General features: G+C 41.1%; 1 protein-coding gene across 1 annotated transcript in view; it reads right to left on the bottom strand.

Moving 5' to 3' along the window:
• Positions 1-653: 653 nt before the first annotated feature.
• LOC146988453 (spermatogenesis-associated protein 16-like) overlaps positions 654-22,127 on the bottom strand; it is a 108,626-nt gene continuing 87,152 nt past the window's right edge. Inside the window, exons 11-12 of the mRNA XM_085775275.1 lie at positions 964-1,107; positions 654-851 (exon numbers count right to left, since the gene is read on the bottom strand). Of these exons, the coding sequence (XP_085631401.1) occupies positions 654-851; positions 964-1,107 (342 nt within the window). The remainder of the gene's footprint in view (positions 852-963; positions 1,108-22,127) is intronic.

Raw genomic sequence — 22,127 nt, forward strand, 5'->3', positions numbered from 1 at the left:
ACAAGAGGGTCAAAGGAAGCAACTCTCTTTTGTGCCCAGAAATGATTATAAAGTATAATTTTACTTCTCTGTTATTCTGTCTGACATTTGACAGGTGTGCATTCACCTGTCTATGTGAAAATTCAACATCTGGTTTAGACCTTCTTGTGAAAACTATTTGAGTGACACCAGGAAAAGATCTGCATCACCTTCAGGGCTGCCAATGCAATGGACATAAAAAAAGAGTTACCCCACAGAGCTGTGGACTGTCACGACAAGAGTACAGATATGCAGTTTAATAGTTTGAAAAATTTCTGTTCACTAATTCATCTGCTCCTGCTGTTTGTTTTTTCTCAAGACTTGTGATATCTGCAGATACTTTGAACAGAGTGAACAGAGAAATATTAGCATAATTTGGTATGTTGTTACCAGAAACATCGGGTTGAACAACCATACAAGTCAGTCACATTGGGTTTGCTTATGAAAAGTGGGTGGTCCCTTTAACATAGCACTAAAATCTCACCATTATCTGACCTTGGAATATACTTTTATAATATGAGAGAATCATGATGATGCACAGACAGATACTGTAGGACTAGTGACCACATGTTAAACTGTGACCTTTATTTATTTTTATATCAAAGAAAGAGAGCCAGAAGTACCGTAGGAAAGCCTCATCTGGACCCAGAGCATCCAAACCGCCTGGTCAACCTGTATCTTTTCTTCTTTGCCTTCTTGTACATTATCTCCTGGATGCAGCACTCCAAAGAATCCACCCTGGAGACCATGTCACTCTGCTTCTTCAGCCACTCCTCCTTCAGGACATCCTGAAGCTGGGCAGATCCCTGGAGAGAGGCTTCCTCCTCCTGCCACTGCAAAGATGATTTCAAATGAAGCTCAGCCTTCATTTCCAGGGCCACTGTCTCATCTGTGACCTCAGGGCCTCTTCAGCAGCCAGATTCTCTCTGAGCTGTAGGATCTCACTGAAAAGGAACTTCTTATTCTCATGCATTTGGCAGCCTCCTCCTGGTCTTGCTGGTCCATCTGCTGCCCCTGCTCCTTGTGAGTTCTGTACTGATATTTTAATGGAGCTTTCTTTTCCTTGGCAGGTGTCCTCAGACTCAGGGCCTGTTGCAGAAGTGTGGAGTGAGTGTGGAGCTTCTGATGGCTTTCCCCATTAGAGTCACCTGCTCCTACTCTGCAGCTGTGGGTTCAGCCTGGAGAAGTCCACTTTATCTGAGTGTTCCTCAGCTTCTGTTTCAGAAGATCATTCTCTTCCAAGTTTGCACTGCACCTGTGCTGCAGCATAGGGTGTACATACAGTAAAGTATTATCAGTAGTGGTTGCTTACCCACAGCTAAACCCAGGAAAACATTGTGCTTGTGATCAGATGTCCAATCAGTCAGTGAGTTTACTCCATCACATTAACATGCTGTAGACAGCTGTGTGTGGCCAGTTTACCCATTCTCCATCCAGTTAGATCATGCCTTCAAAACAAATGTAACATGCCAAAGGGGCGACCTGATCAGATGCCCACGTCACCTCAACTCAAGCAGCAACTCTGCTTGCTTATATATTCATCTCACAAAGAAATGATGCTTGAACCAGATTTCCATCTGCAGTTCCTGTGCAGGTGATGAATTCATAGAATGCAGAGCAAAATTCAATGTCACCACTACATACCAGCCAGCATCTATTCACAATGATGCAGTTTGAATGCACTTGTTGAAAATCGTTTATTTATATTTTGAGCATTATGCCTTATCGCTGGACATTTGTGCAAGTATTGCATTTTTCTTTTTTTGTCAAAATCCCCAGTTTGCCAGTAACAGTCAGATGTGGCTCTGAGACAATTGTCATCAGTGCAACAACTTAGACCCAATCTCCACCATAGGAACCACCACAACTGATCCAGCCCTGCCTCATATGAAAGAACCTTCCACCTGTCCATTGTGTTCTATATGTGATAAATAGATACTGAATACATGTGCTCAAAAATATTCTCACAGTACAATATTGGCCATTGTGCAAACCAATGCCTGACATTTGCAGTACTATAATCTGTTTGTGTTCCTGCATATACTGTAGATCTATATGTCTGTGTTTTTGAGTGTATGTGTTTTCAGGCAGATTCAAAGCTGTATCTAGGGCCAGCAGTACTACGTGATGATTTACTGTAGCTGCCAGCATGTAGATCACAGCGAAAGATAAACTCTGCCTCTACCCTCCTGTCTTTTAAACCTGTCCGCAGAGAGCGACAGAAATGTGGAATTTGATCTGATAGTTTGGTGATGTGTCAAGGTTTAGAGAGGCATGTTGAATAAAGTCATGGACAACAACATTCAGTCACTGACTGAGAGAGGCCAGGTTTTTGGAATACACAATCAGGATCACTTACTTCAGGCAGTTGGGCTAACAAAACTCAGTATAAGGAAGGATCAGACTACACAAATTCATGCTGATGTTCACACCATTTTGTCGTGGCCGACAAATTTCCAGGGTTGGGCTGGATTATGAATGTCTGGAACGATGAACGGTTGTGTAGTGTAACATAACTGACAAACAACATCTAGGACGCTCTATGACATCCTGACCGGAAGTCTAGAATGTTAGAATGTTTTGAATTTGTTTGCCTGGTCTGACATCTTCTACGACGTGAACCGATGGCAGAGCGCATTGTTTACACAGTGAAAGTATGTAGGCTCGCTTCATGTGCGCCATGTAAGTTAAAGGGATAGTAGCATTTTTTTAAAGTGGGGTTGTATGATCTACAAATAGCCCCTTAGTACTTTAATTGCAGTAGAAGACTCTCTGCGCTCCTAGTCTGTAGATCATACAACCCCACTTTAAAAAAATGCTACTATCCCTTTAATGGTTTTGAGGTTTACACATTGGTTAACGTACCTCATGTTCTCTCTCAAGGACAGACAGTCATCATGTCTTCTTTATTAGACCCAGGAACGGCTCCATGATCGTTTTTTTCTACCTTTTCTTTTTCCTGTCTGAGCTAAGGACCGCTAGCATCACACACAGCACTACAGTAGCCATGATTGACAATTTGTCGTGACACCTCCTCGATGGCCTATGAACTCGTGCAGGGTCGTGGATGATCGTTGGTAGGGGTGATACTTGTAGTGCTGCCAGTCTCCCGACCAAGACACAGCAAGAATTTATGCCACTGTGATCGTTTGATCCCACATGGTCACCGTCGTGAAATACCAAAACATCTGTAGTCTGAACCTGCCTTAAGCCTTAGGTGTTATATCATTTCCACTTAGCAATCATATTACTCATACATATTTGAACTGAGGGCACAAGGTGAGTGTAAATGTTAGCAGTTCAAGGGAATGATTTGTAATGTGAGGTGGGTCTTTATTGAGCACTTGTTGAGGTGTAAATTCCGGACACTGCTCAAATAAATCAAGCATTGTTTACATGCACTATAAAACTGTTTACTGTATATACATGCAGGAGGTTAGTGTGTAGACTCTACTCTGGCCCTGACCTTTTTTTTTTAAAGCATGCCTGTTTATTTCAACTCTAGTGGTGACAGAAGATGCTTTCTAGGGGGCCCTGCTGTGTTTCAGAGCACTGGTACATGGAGGAGAGCTTTCCCTCACTGTTCAAAGAAAACATGTAGATGTTCAGGGTGTAGATCGACTTTTGGACTTCTTCAGGATACTTTCTTTTACGCATTCTACTGCAGCACACAACAAACTTTACGCGGGAGCAGAGCAGAGCCGTGTTTATGGTCTATGGAGCTGTGATTGAAACTGATAACACACACAATGACTCGGGACTTGCCTGTCTCGAAAAGAACCAGGTACCAGGTACTAGTGGTACATGCCATACCGTGCTAGTGGAAAAACACCATAAAGTGACCTGGATACCACAACCAAACAGTATTTGCCTCATCTTTTATGGTTAATGTCTACTATAACTCCAGATCATCTCCAGAACTCCCTAATCACTGATGGTTGTGTTAGGTTGCAGTGGCCAGCGTTGTGCATTGTTGCACCTGTAACCACATTAATCAAGTCCACAGGATACAAGTCCTGGTGTGACCTTGGAGTAAACATGGCAAACAAAGTAAAACCACTGGAGATCAGCAAAAATAAAATTCTGAGCTGCTGTTAAGTTTCTGTTTCATGGAGGTGGATCTGAAAGTTAATGCAACAGAAACTGTATGTTACTGACGTCCATGCTTAAAAAGAAAAACACTGCACTCTGCACGAAATAGGCTACCTGATGCTGAGAGAAATCAGTAGTGCAGAGCACGACACCCTTAGGGGCTAATGCTCTGTCATATCATTAACCTGTTGGCTGCCACCTATTTTTCAATGGCACCATTCATTTTACACCACTGTGAAACAATCACATATAAGTAGCAGGTTTTTTGTGTTCCATCCAATAATAATTTAATCAACCATAGGAAAATATGGTCATTAAACCGCTTTGTTTAATGTTTATTTAATGTTTAATATGATAGCCTTGATTATAAACATAGTGCTCACTTTGAAATTAAAGGAAAGTAAGAACAATCCACAGGATATTGGGACCGATCCAAACATTGATTGATAAGCATTGAGAATGGATCCAGATGTTTTCTCCTGGAATAGCAGCCATCAAAACTTCCAGCTGTGCTACGTTTTTCTGCGTGGTGATATGAGCCAGTGACCTGCTGAGCCACAAAATATGAACCCAGCAGTCAGTTACAGTTAATTAGATGACAGTCAGCAGCTGTGGAAGATGCAAGCAGAGGGGCTGACATGTGTCTGTGTCAGTGCTGTTGTTTCGTGGAAACTTCTGTATTTTGTCTAAAGCGAAGGTGAACTTCCTGCCAGAGATCTACAATGAAAACATCTCTACGGGGATATTACAGAAAACTTTATAGGATGCTTTATGAAATATTAAATACAACCAATATGTTATTTTATTTTAATGCAGAGTTACTCAGCCAAAAACATATCTAAACTGCCTCAGCAATTTTAATGCAGACTTAAAGGAACTTGAGGCAGGATCAAGGAATAAAACTCATTAGCGATACAACGGCCGTAGCGGCCTTCAGGGTTACTGCAGCCATCAGCCAAGCTGGTGCGGGAGCGCGCATCAACTCTCCACAGCAGTGCAGCGGGTGTTGTGACGGTGACACTGTGGCTGTATTGGAATTGGCAAACTATACCAATGTTTCCCATTAATTAGCCGCCACAGTTTCGTGAGATACGCGAGTGGGCTCATTCTTTTTGGTTTTGAACGCTTCATCACCCATTAGCATTAAAAAACTTAAAACGCATGTGTATTTCTTCACAAATCCTGCCTTAAAGGACAATTCCGGGCGAATTCAACTCTGGGGTGTATTTTCATATCATTTTAGGTCTAAAAGAAGGAATCTGAAGATTTTCAGTTTAATCGCTCCTGTTTTGCGGTAGTTGCGTCTGTCCCTGCGTCGCCACGGCAGCAATGAATGGGAGTGGATGTAAGTTCCGCTGTTTAGGCTGTTTACATCCCTCAAAGCCGCAATTTTTTTCCACAGACAGCATCAGATGGCTACTCAAACATGCACCGAGAAGTTTATTTACTTAAAGCAAGCCGACATGTTTGTAAAAGTCGATCTAATTCAAAGTCTCCCGGAGTCTCGCGCGAGCCCGAAGTTGCAGTGCTGGTGTATTCAGGCGCAGTAGGAGCTACCGCTTGTGTCATAAACACAGGAATATCAACTCTTTACTTGCTTCAAGTGTACATTTTTTTCCACAGACAGCGTCAGGTGGCCACTCAAACATGCGCCGAGAAGTTTTTTTTACTTGAAGCAAGTAAAGAGTTGATATTCCTGTGTTTATGACACAAACGGTAGCTTTTCCCACTGCTCCTGAACACACCGCACACGGCAACTGAGTCTCGCGCGAGACTCCGGGAGACTTTGAATTAGATCTAGTTTTACAAACATGCCGGCTTGCTTCAAGTAAATAAACTTCTCGGTGCATGTTTGAGTCTCCATCTGACGCTGTCTGTGGAAAAAAATTGCGGCTTTGAGGGCTGGAAACAGCCTAAACAGCGGAACTTACATCCACTCCCATTCATTGCTGCCGTGGGGACGCGGGGACAGACGCAACTACCGCAAAACAGGAGCGATTAAACTGAAAATCTTCAGATTCATTCTTTTAGACCTAAAATGATATGAAAATACACCCCAGAGTTGAATTCGCCCGGAATTGTCCTTTAAGTTCCTTTAAAATATGCAACCAAGAATGCAAAAGAAAAAAAAGACAAAAGATAACAGATAAAACTGATTCAAAAATAAATAGTAGGTCATAAACGATGTCTACCCCCAGTATAGCAAAATAAATTGGCTCACAACTTGGACTACTGAACTCTAACTGTAATTTTATAGCGATTAATATTACTACTATTGAGCTGCTGGACACTTTAATAAAGAACCTATTGATCTATCTAGAATGATAGAGGCTCTGACATTGAGGAGTCAACAGTGATACGTCTGCACAAGCAGTAATTAGTGATCTAGACAATATTAATATCACAGAGGGATACTAGCAATGTTCCATATTATATTGTGAACATAATTAAAAACCTAGTGTGCATAGTGTTGGTGTTGATGACATGACACAGAACCAACATCAAGAGCAGCTGAACAGGCTATGAGCTAAAATAATTGAATATCATCATCAAACCTTTGGATATCATTGAGGTTTCTCTCATTTGCAATGATGTCGAATCGATTTAAAATGAATGAAAACAGTAGGACAATACTCAGTGCTCAGTAAACAGAAAATCAGTTGCACACTGAAATAAGGTGGTTAGAGAACAAAGTCTCAAACCACCCCGACAGCTTCGCGTTGGGGTTCCATAACCTGAAGGGGTTTATTTCTCCATAACAACCGACTAACTATACATTATCCCGCTTATTACTCGGTTTCCAAGTGAAATAATTCATTTGAAACATAATCTTGATCAAAATATGACTTTCATCAATTTAAAAAGTCTGGTCACGTCCGCTTTTTTGCTGAGCCTCCTCCCGATCGTGCATTTGAAGCCTTTGATAATCAATCAGTGGATCGATGGATTATTATGTTATGACTGGACAACAATAATGTTTAAACCTGTTGTTGCTCCACCACAACGTGATGTACAGTATGAAAAGAAAAAGAAAAGAAACACAGCTGGCTGGTGGACAGAGGTAAAAGAGGGACGCAGCTGTGCTCACCGGTCTGATGGTGGTTCCAGATGCTCGGCCTCGGTGCCAGCGTCTTTCTCGACGTTCAAACAGCCCGCGCTCCGCTCTCCTGAGTGGACCAGCCCAAGCGTGCTGAGTCAGTATAGTTCATGGGTGAGAGAGCGAGGAGAGGGTTCGTGGAAGTGGGTGATGACAAGGTGTCTCTAGCGCCTTCTCAACTCAAGCTACCGACCGTCTTCGAAAGGGGAAAACACTTTGGAGAAGCTATGGGTCCATCGGCTACTAGCGGTGAGTGGCACTCGGACGTCAGTCTGGTGTGTGGTGGTTCAGTCTCTCTTGCGGCGTCTTCCAGGTGGCCTAGATGAACAATTAGTGCTCGCGCCAACCGACTGCGCCGGAGGTGACGTCACAGTAACCATGGTGACAGCTGCACATCACATGTCAACACAACCAGCTCCAAACAAACAAAGAAATAGAAAGGAAAAGACCTAACCTGTCCGTAACAATTACCATACACATGCAACAATGTGAGATTAACTTTACTGTTTACGGGTGCGTTTGTGTCGCGGGGTCGCGGTGCCACCGAGACGAGAGGAGAGCTGTGACACCGGGTCAGAGGCTCTGATGCAGGTTTGGTTTCCTGCCACGATGTGGAAGGAGCCTCCACTCTCACTGTAACAAGTTATAAGTGTTTAATGACGGTAAAAATGAAACATAAGGTAAATATCCTGCATAGTTTCTCTTTTATGTCTCCTCTGATCAGAGTGGCATCCCTAACAACAGTCTGATATAGGCTACTTGACGACGTCATTATACAGAAATAACGGACCGTAGAATGCAGCGATGGACCAATCAGAGAGCATTATTCAAAAGAGTCGTGTAATAATATAATATAATATAACATTAATTTTCATACATTATATCACACCTAGGCACTAGACACTGTTATTACTGCTATTAGAATGAAGGTAGACCAGGGGTCTTCATACACGTCCTGTCCGCCGCTGCTTTCAGTCTGCAGGCTTCAGATAAAAAGGAGAAACTCAGGGTTAGTTGAAGAAAACCTGCTCCCGACCAGGTTAGTTTCACAGACTCAGCTGCAAAACAAATTGCCCCAAGGGGATAATAAAGATATCTTTGACTCTTTGACTTTGACTCCGAGCTTCAGTTACCTCTCTTTCTGAAACGGGCTAGAGTTACTCCTCCTCCAAAAACCCATAGTTTCCCTCATTTCAGGGTTAACAGACTCAGAGTTTTCACTAAACCTACCTTCTGAAACGGGCTCCAGCTCAGACTGATGAACCAAGCCTGCTGCCACTCTCCAAAATACATACTCTTCTCACTGCATCATACACTATACAATGTTGCCCTTGAAATGTCAAGCTATGTTTAAGCTGTCAGTTCACTTCTGCTTTGCTTTCTTCTGCCTGCTGCTGCACTGCTTACCTGAAAAGCTATGTTGTAAATGCATGCATGTGCCACTGTGTTAATGTGAGTGCCCCTTGGGGGGTAAGTCATTATTGTCACTCCCACTCCCTCCTCTGCTGAGCGTGGTGTATATTCATGTGATGTGGGAATGCCAAGTATACAGCAAACCCAGTATTCACAGTCATCGACTCTATAATCCATTCCATCCTGTCTGAACCCGATCTTTTGTTTATGGCATATTGAATGTCAGTTGGTGTGAGGTAAGTGTAATGTACAAAGTTTGCGTTCAAGTCCACTTATGCTTTTTGTAAGTATTTCATAACACTTCTTTTATCCCCTCAGCAAAACTCTGCTCTTTCTCTCACATTTACTGTCACCCACCCTTTGAAATGGGAGTATACAATTTCTGCTCACAGAACAGAATGACATTGTTTTTCAAAAAGTCAAGAGATGCTTCTTTCTCTACATGACTCTGGGCCGCATTGTTCTATCCTCGCCTCCAAATGTCTCCTATTCATATCTCCAACAAAGCCAATGTTTTCATTTTGGACAGCCCTGATTCAGGGTGTAGATGAGGCCAATTTTCTTGTCATCATTGGTCTTTCAGAGTTAACTGGCGTTGATTAGTAATTAGCACAGACAGTCACAGTCTGATGTGACAGTTGGAATAAAAACATGTAAAGAAATTGGACATGTTCATCTGGAGAAAGGCAGGATATTAGATCTATATTTGGTTGCTCTTTGGGTGGGTTGTTAGATTAACTACTGTAGAGTTAAAGCAGAAGTAAGCGATCCGGTCGTTTTGGCTAATGCTGCGTTCCAGGCAGGCTTTTGAAAGCGTAAATTACAGCTTCAAGTCACGACTTACGACTTTGTAGCGTTCCAGGCAACCCACTCGTGTTTTTCCGACCTGTTTTACCTGTGAAAGTCACTATAACGGCCACTCGTAACTTCCGACCCGTGAACTCGTACCAGATCGAACTGGTACGACTTCACAGGTCGGAAAAACACGAGTTGCCTTGAACGCACCATAACGTCTTGTCAGCCGATGGAGTTAGCAGCCCCCGCCCTCGTCCCTACGTCACCACATTCACGCGCATCCCTTGGCTGCACACACAGCCCTGCATGCCGTTCTCTCTCCTCATTGGATAAAACTTGGATAAAATGTTTTCTCCTTGGCTCAGAGCAGAGCAGAGTGACTGACAGACCCGTGTTTCGGTCCAAACACTCTATGTAAGTGATTGCTGTCGGAAGATATAACTATTTAAGACTTATATTAACACAAACATATCGCTTACTTTTGCTTTAAGTGTGGGTGTTGTGAATCTCCACTGGGTGAAGCGATTCACATACTGTAATAATGTATAAATTCAGTTTGTTTTTAAAGCCAGAAATGCTAGCACGTGACTTATTTTCTACTGAGTTGTTAGGTCTGATCAACAATCACTTTGGTACAAACACATGTCTTGGATAAACATAAAAACCAAGTCCTAGATATCCAGTTGTTTGTCTCCATGCTCTGATACAGTCAGTTACTATTCCTGATTGGAATGGTGTGAAGAGGCCCTATATTGAAAATCATTTATCCCCACTGGAAATTAATGTTTCATGTTGGTAAACAGAAACACAGCTGTATCCAGGACAATGTAAAGGTACTGTGGGATTATATGACAACCAGTCAAAATAACTCTTGAAGATTAGGCTATGTTTTTCTTTCTTTGAGTTTGTTTTCAAATAGCCCTGATACTGTGATCTCGGTTAGCGCTGTCTGTATCTTTCACAGAGATGAAGTCAGTCAATACAAATCAACAGAAAAGTCATCTTTATAGTTACCCATCCTGATTATCCTCATTGGGTGGCAGGGAGCTGGTGGAGCCAGTCCATTCTAATGTTGGGTGAGGGCAGGGTACAACCTGGAGAGGTCCTCAGTGTATCAAAGGACTGATATTCAAAGACGAACTCCATTCAAACTCCACACAGCCAGCTGTCAGGTTTGTACCAACAACTGCTGCACCAGTCATCTTTATGTCTACAGTATGCCATATTTTTAACAATCATTGTTTGACTGAATTATTCAGCAAAACTGCCAGACAGCTAGCTTCTCAACTGTGAGGATTTGCCGTTTTCATTTGTTTCACATCAGAGTAAACTCAATAATTTGGGGGTTTGGAGTCTTTGATAACAAAACAAGCATTCTGAAGCATGCTTAGATACTAAAGACTAAATGACTGATACAATAACAGATTAATTAACAATTTAACTGATAATGAAAATAGAAATAGAAATGAGTTACATTCTAAGACCCCCCCCCACACACACACAATTATTTTAATGCATTATTGTTTTAATTATTGCTTTCATACACCCAGCTGCTGCTTCACTTGTTGTGTTGCTCAGAATTTTTTCACTTCTTAGACCTGTTGACTTCCTGCTAATAATTTCTTCTTATTGTAACGCTCAGGTTTGTGGGGGCACAAACATACTTCAGTACTTGCCAGCCATGAAATGTTTGTTGCTGTCACCTTGTTTTTCTTCTTTTTATTTTTAATGGTGCCAGGCAACTATGAAGTGACTCACTACCATTACCCATGCACTGAGTGTGTCATCAGTGTCTTTTATGATAGTATCTTTGTTCAAACCCTGTTGCTCAGGAACGGACACACACACACACACACACACACACACACACACACACACACACACACACACACACACACACACACACACACACACACACACACACACACACACACACACACACACACACACACACACACACACACACCAGAGCTGGATTTAGCAGCTGAAACCAAAGAAATTGTGGGTATGGTACTGTTATTTTTCATTTTATTTGAGATAATATGTACTTTTTGTTAAAGTAAAACTAAAAATTAATCTGAATCATCAAAATCATCAAACGACCCTACGTTTGATATGACAAACAATCTATTTTGCTATATTTTTAAGTGCTGGACCACAGCAGTCTGATCATAAAACTTTTTTGTACTAAGGGCAGTAATAGCCTCATTCTTAGTAACTGTTTCCGAATTATGTGGTTCATCTACTTCATATTGTGTGCTGTTTTTTGTTAGACAATACACTTTGCTGCATTCATATTTTTTTCTTAACCCCTGCTTGTGATCTTGAGATGAATAGTAGTAGTATATCTAATAGAACCGTCACAAAGCTCTTATATTGCCTCACCCCATGAAGGGAACAGAGGCTTTGCAACAGCCATTTAATTTTCTCATTAATTATACATGAACCTGCAGAATTATAATAATTGTTTACCAATTGGAAACCACCCTGGGTATAATTAATCTTTTTTAAGTTGCCAATACAGTAACAATGCCAACACAGTCTCCTCGCTGTGTCTCGCCACTCAATAAAATGCCACAAATTTACTGAACAGTGAAATGAATGCATGCCCATATTGCTGATCGCCACATTGTGTATGGCTGCCATCCCACAGGACAGAGAGGGGGGGGGGTTGAATAGACGCAGGGTGAAGGTGAGGAATGGTTGAAGACTGCCAGAGAGTATAGTGTGCCAGACTGAGGGAGACAAAAAGGGACTACAAATAACCCAGTTGTGTTGTTTTTGTCGTCATTCTGTATCGCTGTTGTGTTTGTCTCTTTTTTCATTTTGTGTTTTCTAATCATTTTGGATCTCTTTGCAGTTGTTTTTATTATGTTTTGTGTCTCTTTCAATTTGAATCAATTTGAAGTCATTTTGCATCCATCCTTTTGCATTTTGTATTGTAACTCTGTGTTTTTGCATGTGCTTGAAAACCTCTGTCTTTGTGTTGATTTGTGTTTCTTTTGTGATAATTATGTGTCTGTGTCATTTCGTGATTAACTTACCAACAAGAAATGTTAACAGTCATCTCCAACAGAGGCTATGGCTCAGTGGTCACACGTACAAACATTGTGAAACAAGAGAGAAAAGGAACGAAATCAAGACAGGGCACAGCTGATGACTCTCCTAAGACAGGGATTGGGTGTGCTGAGGGCTGCCTGATCAGATGTGAGAAACTGAATTCAGAAAACTAAGGTTGAAAGGCAAGCCATGTTTCTGATATTGATGTTTCTGTAAATAGCACAGCCTTGAAGTTGCAGTGTAATTAGAAGAAATGTAAAATGTACAGTATATAAATTGTAGAGATGGTGCAATTTTATCAAGGTTAATATTAAGAGCTAAATTTGGAGATGATGAATGAGGTGCTCACATCCTTTATTTTTCTTTAGCAAAGTTATCAGCAGCTGGACTTACTTTTTAGCAGACTTATCCAATGTCTTTATATCACCACTGCATATGAGGTTGAGTCGGTCTGATCTACAAAATTGCAGTTTTATTCATTGAGATAAATATGTTTTATCCACAAGAAATTCATGACTCAAATGTTTTATGTGCAGGAAATAAATGCACATTAAATTAAAATAGTTCATACAGTGAATTCTTCAGAAAACACAGCTAAGTGTTAGCAGAAAGTAGAATAGCATGATAATAGTCAACTGGGTAACCCTTTAATTTACAGGCCGCTAATTACATGATAATGTCAAGAAATAGCCAAGAAATAAAGGTAAATTTTATAGTAATGTATATATAGCCCAGAAATAATTGATTATAATTGACAACTGCGAGGACGTGGCCTTTCCCAAAACATTCAAAGCATGAAAAGAATGTGTAATATTTTGCCTTTGTCAAAAACATAACATTACTACAGTATGAAATTTATCACTATTTCTGGGCTATTTCTTGACATTACAATGCAATTAATTGTTATTTCTTTGCTATTTCTTCAAGTTATCACATAATTAGCGGCCTGTACTGTAAATTAAAGGGTTACCGTCAACTGCACTACAAATGCAAAGTACAAACTATTACAGTAAAAGCAGTGGTTCGATGTAACAAATGTGTGACAACTCAGTCTTATTTTCAAACTCCCTGGACTCATGTTTTCTTCTTTATAACCTCAGAACACAGAGACAAAAAGCCTCTGCCTGAATGCAATAAAGTGCAGACTCTTTCAACATGTCATTGCTGTCTTTTCATATAGTGTCATTGAGTTGGTCGACATTAGTGCACTGGATCAACAGAAATCTTAGTAGGCATCAGACAAGGACACATACAGTATATAGCCATACAAGAAACTGCAATATATGTTGTAATTGAAGTAGAAAGTAGAGTAATTTGCAATTTGAGCACTAAGGACAAGCAAGTAAATCCCAAGTATTCCTCTGCCTGGGCTGGCATCCAGCCACCTCACTCACTGAATACACTTTGACAGGACGATTCTGTTGAGTCAAAGTTAAATCAAAAAAGGAAAAAAAAAACTGTAAACCCTCTTCATGGCATAGAGTTAGAGTTAGTTACATTTTACTGGTCACTTTGGGACATATGTATATATAATCTTGTGACAGTTTGGAATAGTTTTTCTTGTGTACAAATTACCAAGAGGTATTCAGTAATATTGTGTAACTGTGTAAGACAAAATGTTTTGGGAATAAAAACTATCTGGGCTAGTTTTACTGATATGGTATTACTGGTATTAACTTGAGATTTCTAATAACATGCACCAGGTCCATGTGTCAATCCAACGTGTCTACAGTATTGATCATCAGCATGAGGCACACGGACAGATAGTGAGTGAGAGACAGCAGCATGTGTCGATGCCTCCACTGTGATGTTGTGTGATTGGTTATCCCCACGGGAACCCTGTTTGCTGAGTAGCCAATGACTGTCTGCGGCGTCGATCATTTTTCCTGCTGTAGTGAGTGGTGACTTGTGTACACATGTAGATGCTTCCTCCCACTGTTTACTCACACACTCTCACCCTGGAGATGCATCGATCCCTCCAATAGACTAACACATACACAGGCATGAACACATGACAGGGTGGGTGTTGGATGCTCAATAGTCCTTTTCAGCTGAGTCATGGAAAAGAGCAAGAGTTGGGGGTGTTTGATGTGTGTCTCCTGTCCCTTGAGGGTTTCTGTCCATGGGAAACCTTCACTCCTGCAGTCTAGCAGAGCAATCAAAAACCTTAAGTAGCCTGTCAGTCCTCTATCTGGCAGGTTCACAGGTTCACTTTGTTCAGTATTGATGAACAATATTCAGATGCTGAGATCCTAAGGGCTGCACGCTGCACATTCAATGATCGCCAGATTTATTCATTGTGTTGTATTGTGTACCAGCTCCTCTGCTTTGCAAAGTGTCAACATGCAGCAGAAAGCTGAGGAAGTAAAGTGATACTGAAAAAGTATTTTGAATCCAGTCCAGTGGTTGGAGAACTATGCTTTAAAATGTAGTTTATGTCTGGGTTTTATTTTTGTCACTCAGAAACCTGTTGCATCAGCTAAGTGTAAGTCCAAACAGCCTAGTTAAGCTATAACTAAGCAGGTGTAAGGTATGCCTTAAATGTCTGGGTTTTTGGAATGGTTTAGATGGGAACCTCTGATGGTAAAATGATGAGTACATCTTTGTGTGCACGCTGTTGGTGAAAGACTACAGCCTTCTGATAGTTGTGATGACACTGACAAGTAAGCTTGGTTTCCTCCCAGTTAGTGTCAATCAGTTTTGCAAATTTCAATTCCTCCTAAATGTTCTTGATTACACACCTCCAAATTAATTTTGCACCTTTTGTTATACGTTTCCCAAATCAACTATTTTTTATGCATCTACTGAATTTGACAGAATCCTTATTCTTGGGGATTTTAATTTTCACATTTGTTATCATTCCCATTCTCCACAACCCTTATAGGCTCTCTCAATTTTATGTAAATGTTAAAAGGGCTTGGGTCTTAACTTGGTTGATTTACTCGAGGCTAACTTTCTGTGTTGAGGCTGCATGTTCTCACTGTTCCTGTGTGGTTTCCTCCCACAGTCAGGTCAAGTCAAAGTAATCTCAAGGCACTTTACAAAAAGTGAAGGTGTGAGTGAGTGAATGTGAGCGTGTTAAACTGTTTGTCTCTATGTTACCACAGTGGTAGATTGTGTCCAGAGTGTGTTAAAATGGTGGATATGGCTCAGAAACAAAACAAAAAATACAAAAAATACTGAAAGTAATGTAGTCATGACTTGTATCGCTCAAGTAGTAAAACAAGAGAACTGTTGCTCTTATTAATTAAAGCAGAAGTAAGTGATATATTTGTGTTAATATAAGTCTTAAATAGTTATATCTTCCGACAGCAATCACTTACATAGAGTGTTTGGTCTGAAACACGGGTCTGTCAGTCCCTCTGCTCTGCTCTGAGCTGAGGAGAAAACTTTTCTCGTATCCTACAGTTTTTATCCAATGAGGGGAGAGAACGGCATGCAGGGCTGTGTGTGCAGCCAAGGGACGCCGTGAATGTGGCGACGTAGGGACGAGGACTGTTATGGTGCGTTCAAGGCAACTCGTATTTTTCCGACCTGTGAAGTCGTACCAGTTCGATCAGGTATGAGTTCACGGGTCAGAAGTTACGAGTGGCCGTTATAGTGACTTTCACAGGTAAAACAGGTCGGAAAAACACAAGTGGGTTGCCTGAAACGCTACAAAGTCGTAAGTTGTGACTTGAAGCTGTAATTTACGGTTTCAAAAGCCTGCCTGGAATGCAGCATTAGCCAAAACGACCGGATCGCTTACTTCTGCTTTAACCTTTGGGGTGTTTTCACACAGTAATGTGGATGTGAAAATGATACATTGTTTCATTTTTCAGCTCATATGGTTGTTTGTTCTCTCTCTGGTCTGAACGGCACACCACTGGCAGGTTGAGTGTGATGTTTCCATTACGACTGAAAAATACACGTGGTACATCATGTTTAATAACTCAATCAAACTTGTGGCGTATACACGAGGCAGTTGGAGCGGATTGAGGTTCAGCTGCGCTCCCAAAACAAATGGACCGCGACGTACCACAGTAAGACCGTGGTTGCACCGAGACCACCCCTTCATGCCTGGAATCCACTGTTGTTTTTTGAGTCCGCCGCAATGCTTAACCCTATTCATGGAGCACATCAAACCAGAAGTTGACCACGACTCAACTTTTTGCAAATTAATCCCTCAGACGCGAGGATACTATCCAATGGACAATGGACAAGAATTGACACAGCCCGGGGCAAAGTTGTACCGGGTTCTCACAGTACTGAAAAAAGCTTTTGCTTGTTGACATCGACTTGGTACCTAAGTTTATATATGTGTATATACATATATATATATATATATATATAATTTTATTTTATTTTATTTTATATATATTTATATTTCTTGACTACTTTGCTCTTTAACTTGTATACTTTGAGTTGGAGATGTTGTTGCAACAAAAATAAATTTCTCCTTGGGGATCAATAAAGTATTCTGATTCTGATTCTGAAGTTCTCATTTGTGAATGACCATAAAGCTGTTGTTCCTCATGTTACACTACTGTTCACTACTCCAAGTCCCTTCCCAATAACACACTCTTACACCCTGACACTGGTTCTACTGCTAAATTCTCGGATGCTTCATTTATCTTCACTTTATTCCATTGTATCTTCTCAGTCCAGATGCTGTGTTAACTTAACTCTGTCAATACCTTTTCCATTCCCTCAACTAAAGTGCACCATTTAAAGCTAGAAAACAAAAATAAAATGAACTCTACTAGCTGAATGATCACACTCAAGACTTTGAAAGATGCATTTTAAGTTTTATTGTTCACCTTTAAGGCCTTAAATGGCCTTACTCCTGAGTACCTCTTCAATTTATCGACCATGTGCCCTTTCAATCATGGAGCTTTAAGTACCAACCAACAGAGTAAAGAAGGTCTTCACTGAGTGTGAGCAATAAGATGTGCTTTCAGCAACTTTATTGATCATGAGAAGGAAAGATATACAGTTTTTTTCTGTGATATGTTGTTGTGCAAGAATAAGCAAATGTAGTTACAATTGAAAAAAAAAGTTCACTGTACTCGTGTTAAATGTTTAAATCACCAGGATATAATAATAATAATTATTATTATTATTAATTATCAATAATAATATAGAATAATTAATATGGGAATAAAACCCTTTATCTCGAATAAATTCATATCCTACTGGAAAAATATTACATGATCATATTAAAAAGATGTTTGAATACTGAAGATGTGTGTGTGTGTGTATGAAGTGTCTGTAAGTGTGAATGCAAAGTCACATGTAAGGTTTGTTTCTGTATGTGTGCAGTGTGATAGCCTGCTCATCTGTCACCTGGGTTTGGCTCCAACAGTAGTTGTATTTAAAAGGACAATGGTAACACTTCTCCTTGACAGTCCACTTGTTTAAATAATTTCAGATGTTTTGAAGTTGCATCTAAATGTAGATTTTGAAAATACAGAGTATACTCAAAGTGCTTCAGATTTAAATTAGCTTTTCAAAGTGGTGATGCACTTGTGAATGTGACTTTAATAAATGAACCACTTATAATGGTAGAGGCGGAACTCTAAGGGCTGTCTGATATTGGCTAATAATAGCATGGGTAGTGAAAATTACAGTCATCTTCCTTTTAAAATAATTCCTCATGTATTCAATTATAGCCATGTTCAATTATCCCTCATTTTGCTGGTGGTCCCCTCGAAGCCCCATCAGGAGCTTTCACTTCCCCAGGAGACTCCATGGTGAGACACTCAATGCACCAACCAAACAGTCGACTGAGCTGTTTGATTAGCTGCAAAGCATCCAAGAGCCAAACACCTAATATGTACAAATATGATGATCACACTGGAAAAATAAAGCATATCTGTGTGTTTCTGTTCCACAACATCTGTATAGGCAAGAATAAACAACATAGATAAAACTCAAACTAGCATAAAAATACACATATAAATTGACCCAAACACTAAGACTTCTCTTCAGGGTGTGGGAGTATGGAGAAAGATGTGAAAGCCATATTGTGAAAGCAGAGGCAGAGAGAGCTGGGTAAAAAAAAAAGAAAAGAAAAGAAGGAAAGGGAAAAGAAATGTGCTTAAATCAAGGAGGGAAATGTGAGTCTTTGACATGGTCATTTGTATGTGTCACATAAGAATAAACCCCTGAGGACAGAGAAGAGAGAGGGTGGCAAGTGAGAAGTACAAATTGAAGGGGAATGGTTTTGGAAGAAGGACTCCATGAGTGCATTCCTTTAGTGGAGTGGCTGGAAGAAATGTGGAGGAGCAACAGGACGTTGAGGACAAAGTTTTTTTTTGTGATTGTAAGAATGAAATGTTTCAGCAGCCTGTCCCGTCCACCAAGAGCAGCCTCTTCCCACTGATGGATTACAGCATTTTATGAGAATGTCACAATGCTCTCAACAAAGCAATATAAAGACTGTGCTATTAGTGAAATATTCACCTCACCTACAATATGTAAATTTCAGTTTAAACCTCCAGACAGTCAATGAAAGCAGGATCAGACTACACGATTTCAGGCCGATTTTCACACAATTTTGTCGTGGCCAACACATTTTCAGTGCCGGGCCCAATTATGACCGTTGGGAACGGCGAACGGACATGTAGTGTAACATGACTGACGAACAGCGACTTTGCATCTAGGACGATTCACGATGCTCCACGACGCCCATGACGGAAAGTCTAGCATGTTAGAATTTTTTGCAATTCTTCACCTAGTCTGACATCTCCTAAAGGTGCGTTCACACCGGACCTTTTATTTTTGTCGCTGTCGCTCGTATCGCTCCGAAAAAAAAACGCTCCGTCGCTCAGCTGCATTCGCTCGTCAATTTGGCACAGAGCCACAGACTCACATTTTCGCTTTGATGACGTCATGCCCACTGCCATGTGCCTCTGTTTACACCGGCACCACCGGGATTACAGCAGCCTCAACTCGAGCGACAGAGCGAAAAAACGCTCCGTCGCTGTCGCTCCGAGCCCCAGCGTTTTTTCGCTTGGGCGATTAAACGCTCAATCGCTCGTTTGCGTTGACTTAACATGTAAACTCGTCGCTCGTTCTAAAAACTTGTAGTGTTGCCAGTCTCCTGACCAAGACAGGGCAAGAATTTATTCACTGTGATCGTTTAATCGTGATCGTGAAAGACAATAAAATCAATGAATCTGAACCTGGCCTTAAAAACATACTGATGTGAGAGTTAGTTTCGTGAGATGAGTTTTTAATTCTGTTTTTTCTGTTATCTTTCTAACATTTAGGTTATGAGTTTATATCTATCTTAGTGTTTTCATTCAAATTCCCTGCTTCCATGCCTCATCTCATGGATGGACCATCACTCAATGGTGGACTGGACTGGTGATGGTGGGTCTTGGTTTGCTCAGGTGGAGAGCTGGTACATGTGGTGCTATGCGAAGCTTGCCGAGACTGTAGAGCAGAACAAGGTCTGTCATCTCCAGCTGTAATTACTGGTTATAAAACAGTTAAAGCAGAAGTAAGTGGTCCGGTCGTTTTGGCTAATGCTGCGTTCCAGGTAGGCTTTTGAAACCGTAAATTACAGCTTCAAGTCACAACTTATGACTTTGTAGCGTTTCAGGCAACCCACTCGTGTTTTTCCGACCTGTTTTACCTGTGAAAGTCACTATAACGGCCACTCGTAACTTCCGACCTGTGAAGTCGTACCAGATTGAACTGGTACGACTTCACAGGTCGGAAAAACACGAGTTACGAGTTTCCTTGAACGCACCATAACAGTCCTCGTCCCTACGTCGCCACATTCACGGCGTCCCTTGGCTGCACACACAGCCCTGCATGCCGTTCTCTCTCCTCATTGGATAAAAACTGTAGGATACGATAAATGTTTTCTCCTGGGCTCAGAGCAGAGCAGAGTGACTGAGAGACCCGTGTTTCAGTCCAAACACTCTATGTAAGTGATTGCTGTCGGAAGATATAACTATTTAAGACTTATATTAACACAAATATATCACTTACTTCTGCTTTAACAATAGGCTGGATAACGATTTGAACTTCCAAATGTAGTTTTACTAAAACACAAGGTTCCAAAGGCCACTGTGCTTTTAGGGACATTCAGTGAAGCAGTATTTGTTATAGTCTTTTTTTTTCTCTACCCTTTTTTGTTCTGTCATTATGGGGTATTCAGTGGAAATTGATAAGGGGAGGGAAATGATTTCAGCAAAATAATAATAAAAAAAATGAGCAAATGGGTCTAAATGCTCCTTGTGCACTGGAGTTTTTTGTGTTCATCTTTTTTGTCATTGTTGTGTGAGCTACTGGACTAACTTGAATTTCCCTGCTAGGGATGAATAAAGTATTCTCTATTCTATAGACCATTTCTATGTTTATAAACATTGATGACGTATGTTGTGGGCGGGGCTTCACTGGTGGCAGAACGTGACAGCTGATCTGGTGTCAACAGTGGAAAGCCGGCATCAAGAGCGATCAAATCAGAGGAAGATGGATCATACAGAGGCCTTCTCTGATTATTTTAATGTTTTGTCAACAGAAAACAGGTTGTCATACCTGAGTAGGCTAAGTTAACGATTAGCAACGGAGTGTGTTGTGTGTTACGGACCGACGTAGGCTACTGCCTAGGGACACAAAACGCTGCGTGGGCGATCATCAACAAGTCCATCAACTACGGTATGACAGCAAACTGTAGCTACTTGTATGGCTGTATATTACAGTTTATTTAACGGATCCATGTCTGTTATTTCTGTATTAGTCAGACCGTTGTTAGGCTATATATCACAGACCGTTGCTAGGGACACCGCTCATGACCCGATGTGTGTAAAAATGAATGAATGAATGTCAAAATAAATGAATAAGAGGGTGAACGTGTACACGTGTTAACGTTTACACTTAATGAAACAGTAAATGTTTAATAAAAATCCCTAAACGATGCACGCAATATCTACATATATTTTATACACTGACTGATAAGAGTATTTTTTCCGTAGAAAAAAGTTGTAAAGGACGGGTCGTCTTATATTCGGGGTCTAGATATTGTAGCCTACATGTGCAAATCAGCGGGTGACACCAAACAACGTCTGGCCAAGCAAGTCAGAGCTTTTCTTTCTCTCACACTCACACACCAGTGACCTGGAGATGCAGCCGCATCTGAGGGGACGCGCGTGTGTTGCCGCTTCTCCACTACACAGTTACAGCTCGGCTCTACTCTACCTACTTTAGGTCCTAGTTTAAATCACAGCTGAGTTCTTTATAGTTCCTCCTCAGCAGTCGTTGTATCACCCCAATTTCCACTGGGTCCGTCAGCGTGGCGGTCACCGCTGATCACTCCTCTAATCAGCATTTCATCGGTCTCGCCGCGGCACGACTCTCTTTTTTCTCTCCTTTCGTCAGCTCCAAACTCACTGTTCTGCACCGCGATTACCAAAATTAAATAAAATTCACCCTCTAATGTGGCTCATCATCACAGCTTAGGGTCGTGCTGCAGCCAAGCAGCTGCGCTGCTTTTTAAAGTTGAGCTGTATGTCAGGACCTATGGTCAGGACGTGTATTTGTTGCTTACTTCCGGTATTTTTCTGCCACCAGTACGTCACTGTGACGTCGACGCCGAAGTGGTCTATTCTTCTCTCTAGTTCACTATAACAGTAAAGTATGTCCAATTACATTGCATTAG

This window comes from Trachurus japonicus, chromosome 4 (genome assembly GCF_045865225.1).
Source record: "Trachurus japonicus isolate A0001 chromosome 4, Traja_1.0".
In the NCBI taxonomy this organism is placed as follows: Eukaryota; Metazoa; Chordata; class Actinopteri; order Carangiformes; family Carangidae; genus Trachurus; species Trachurus japonicus.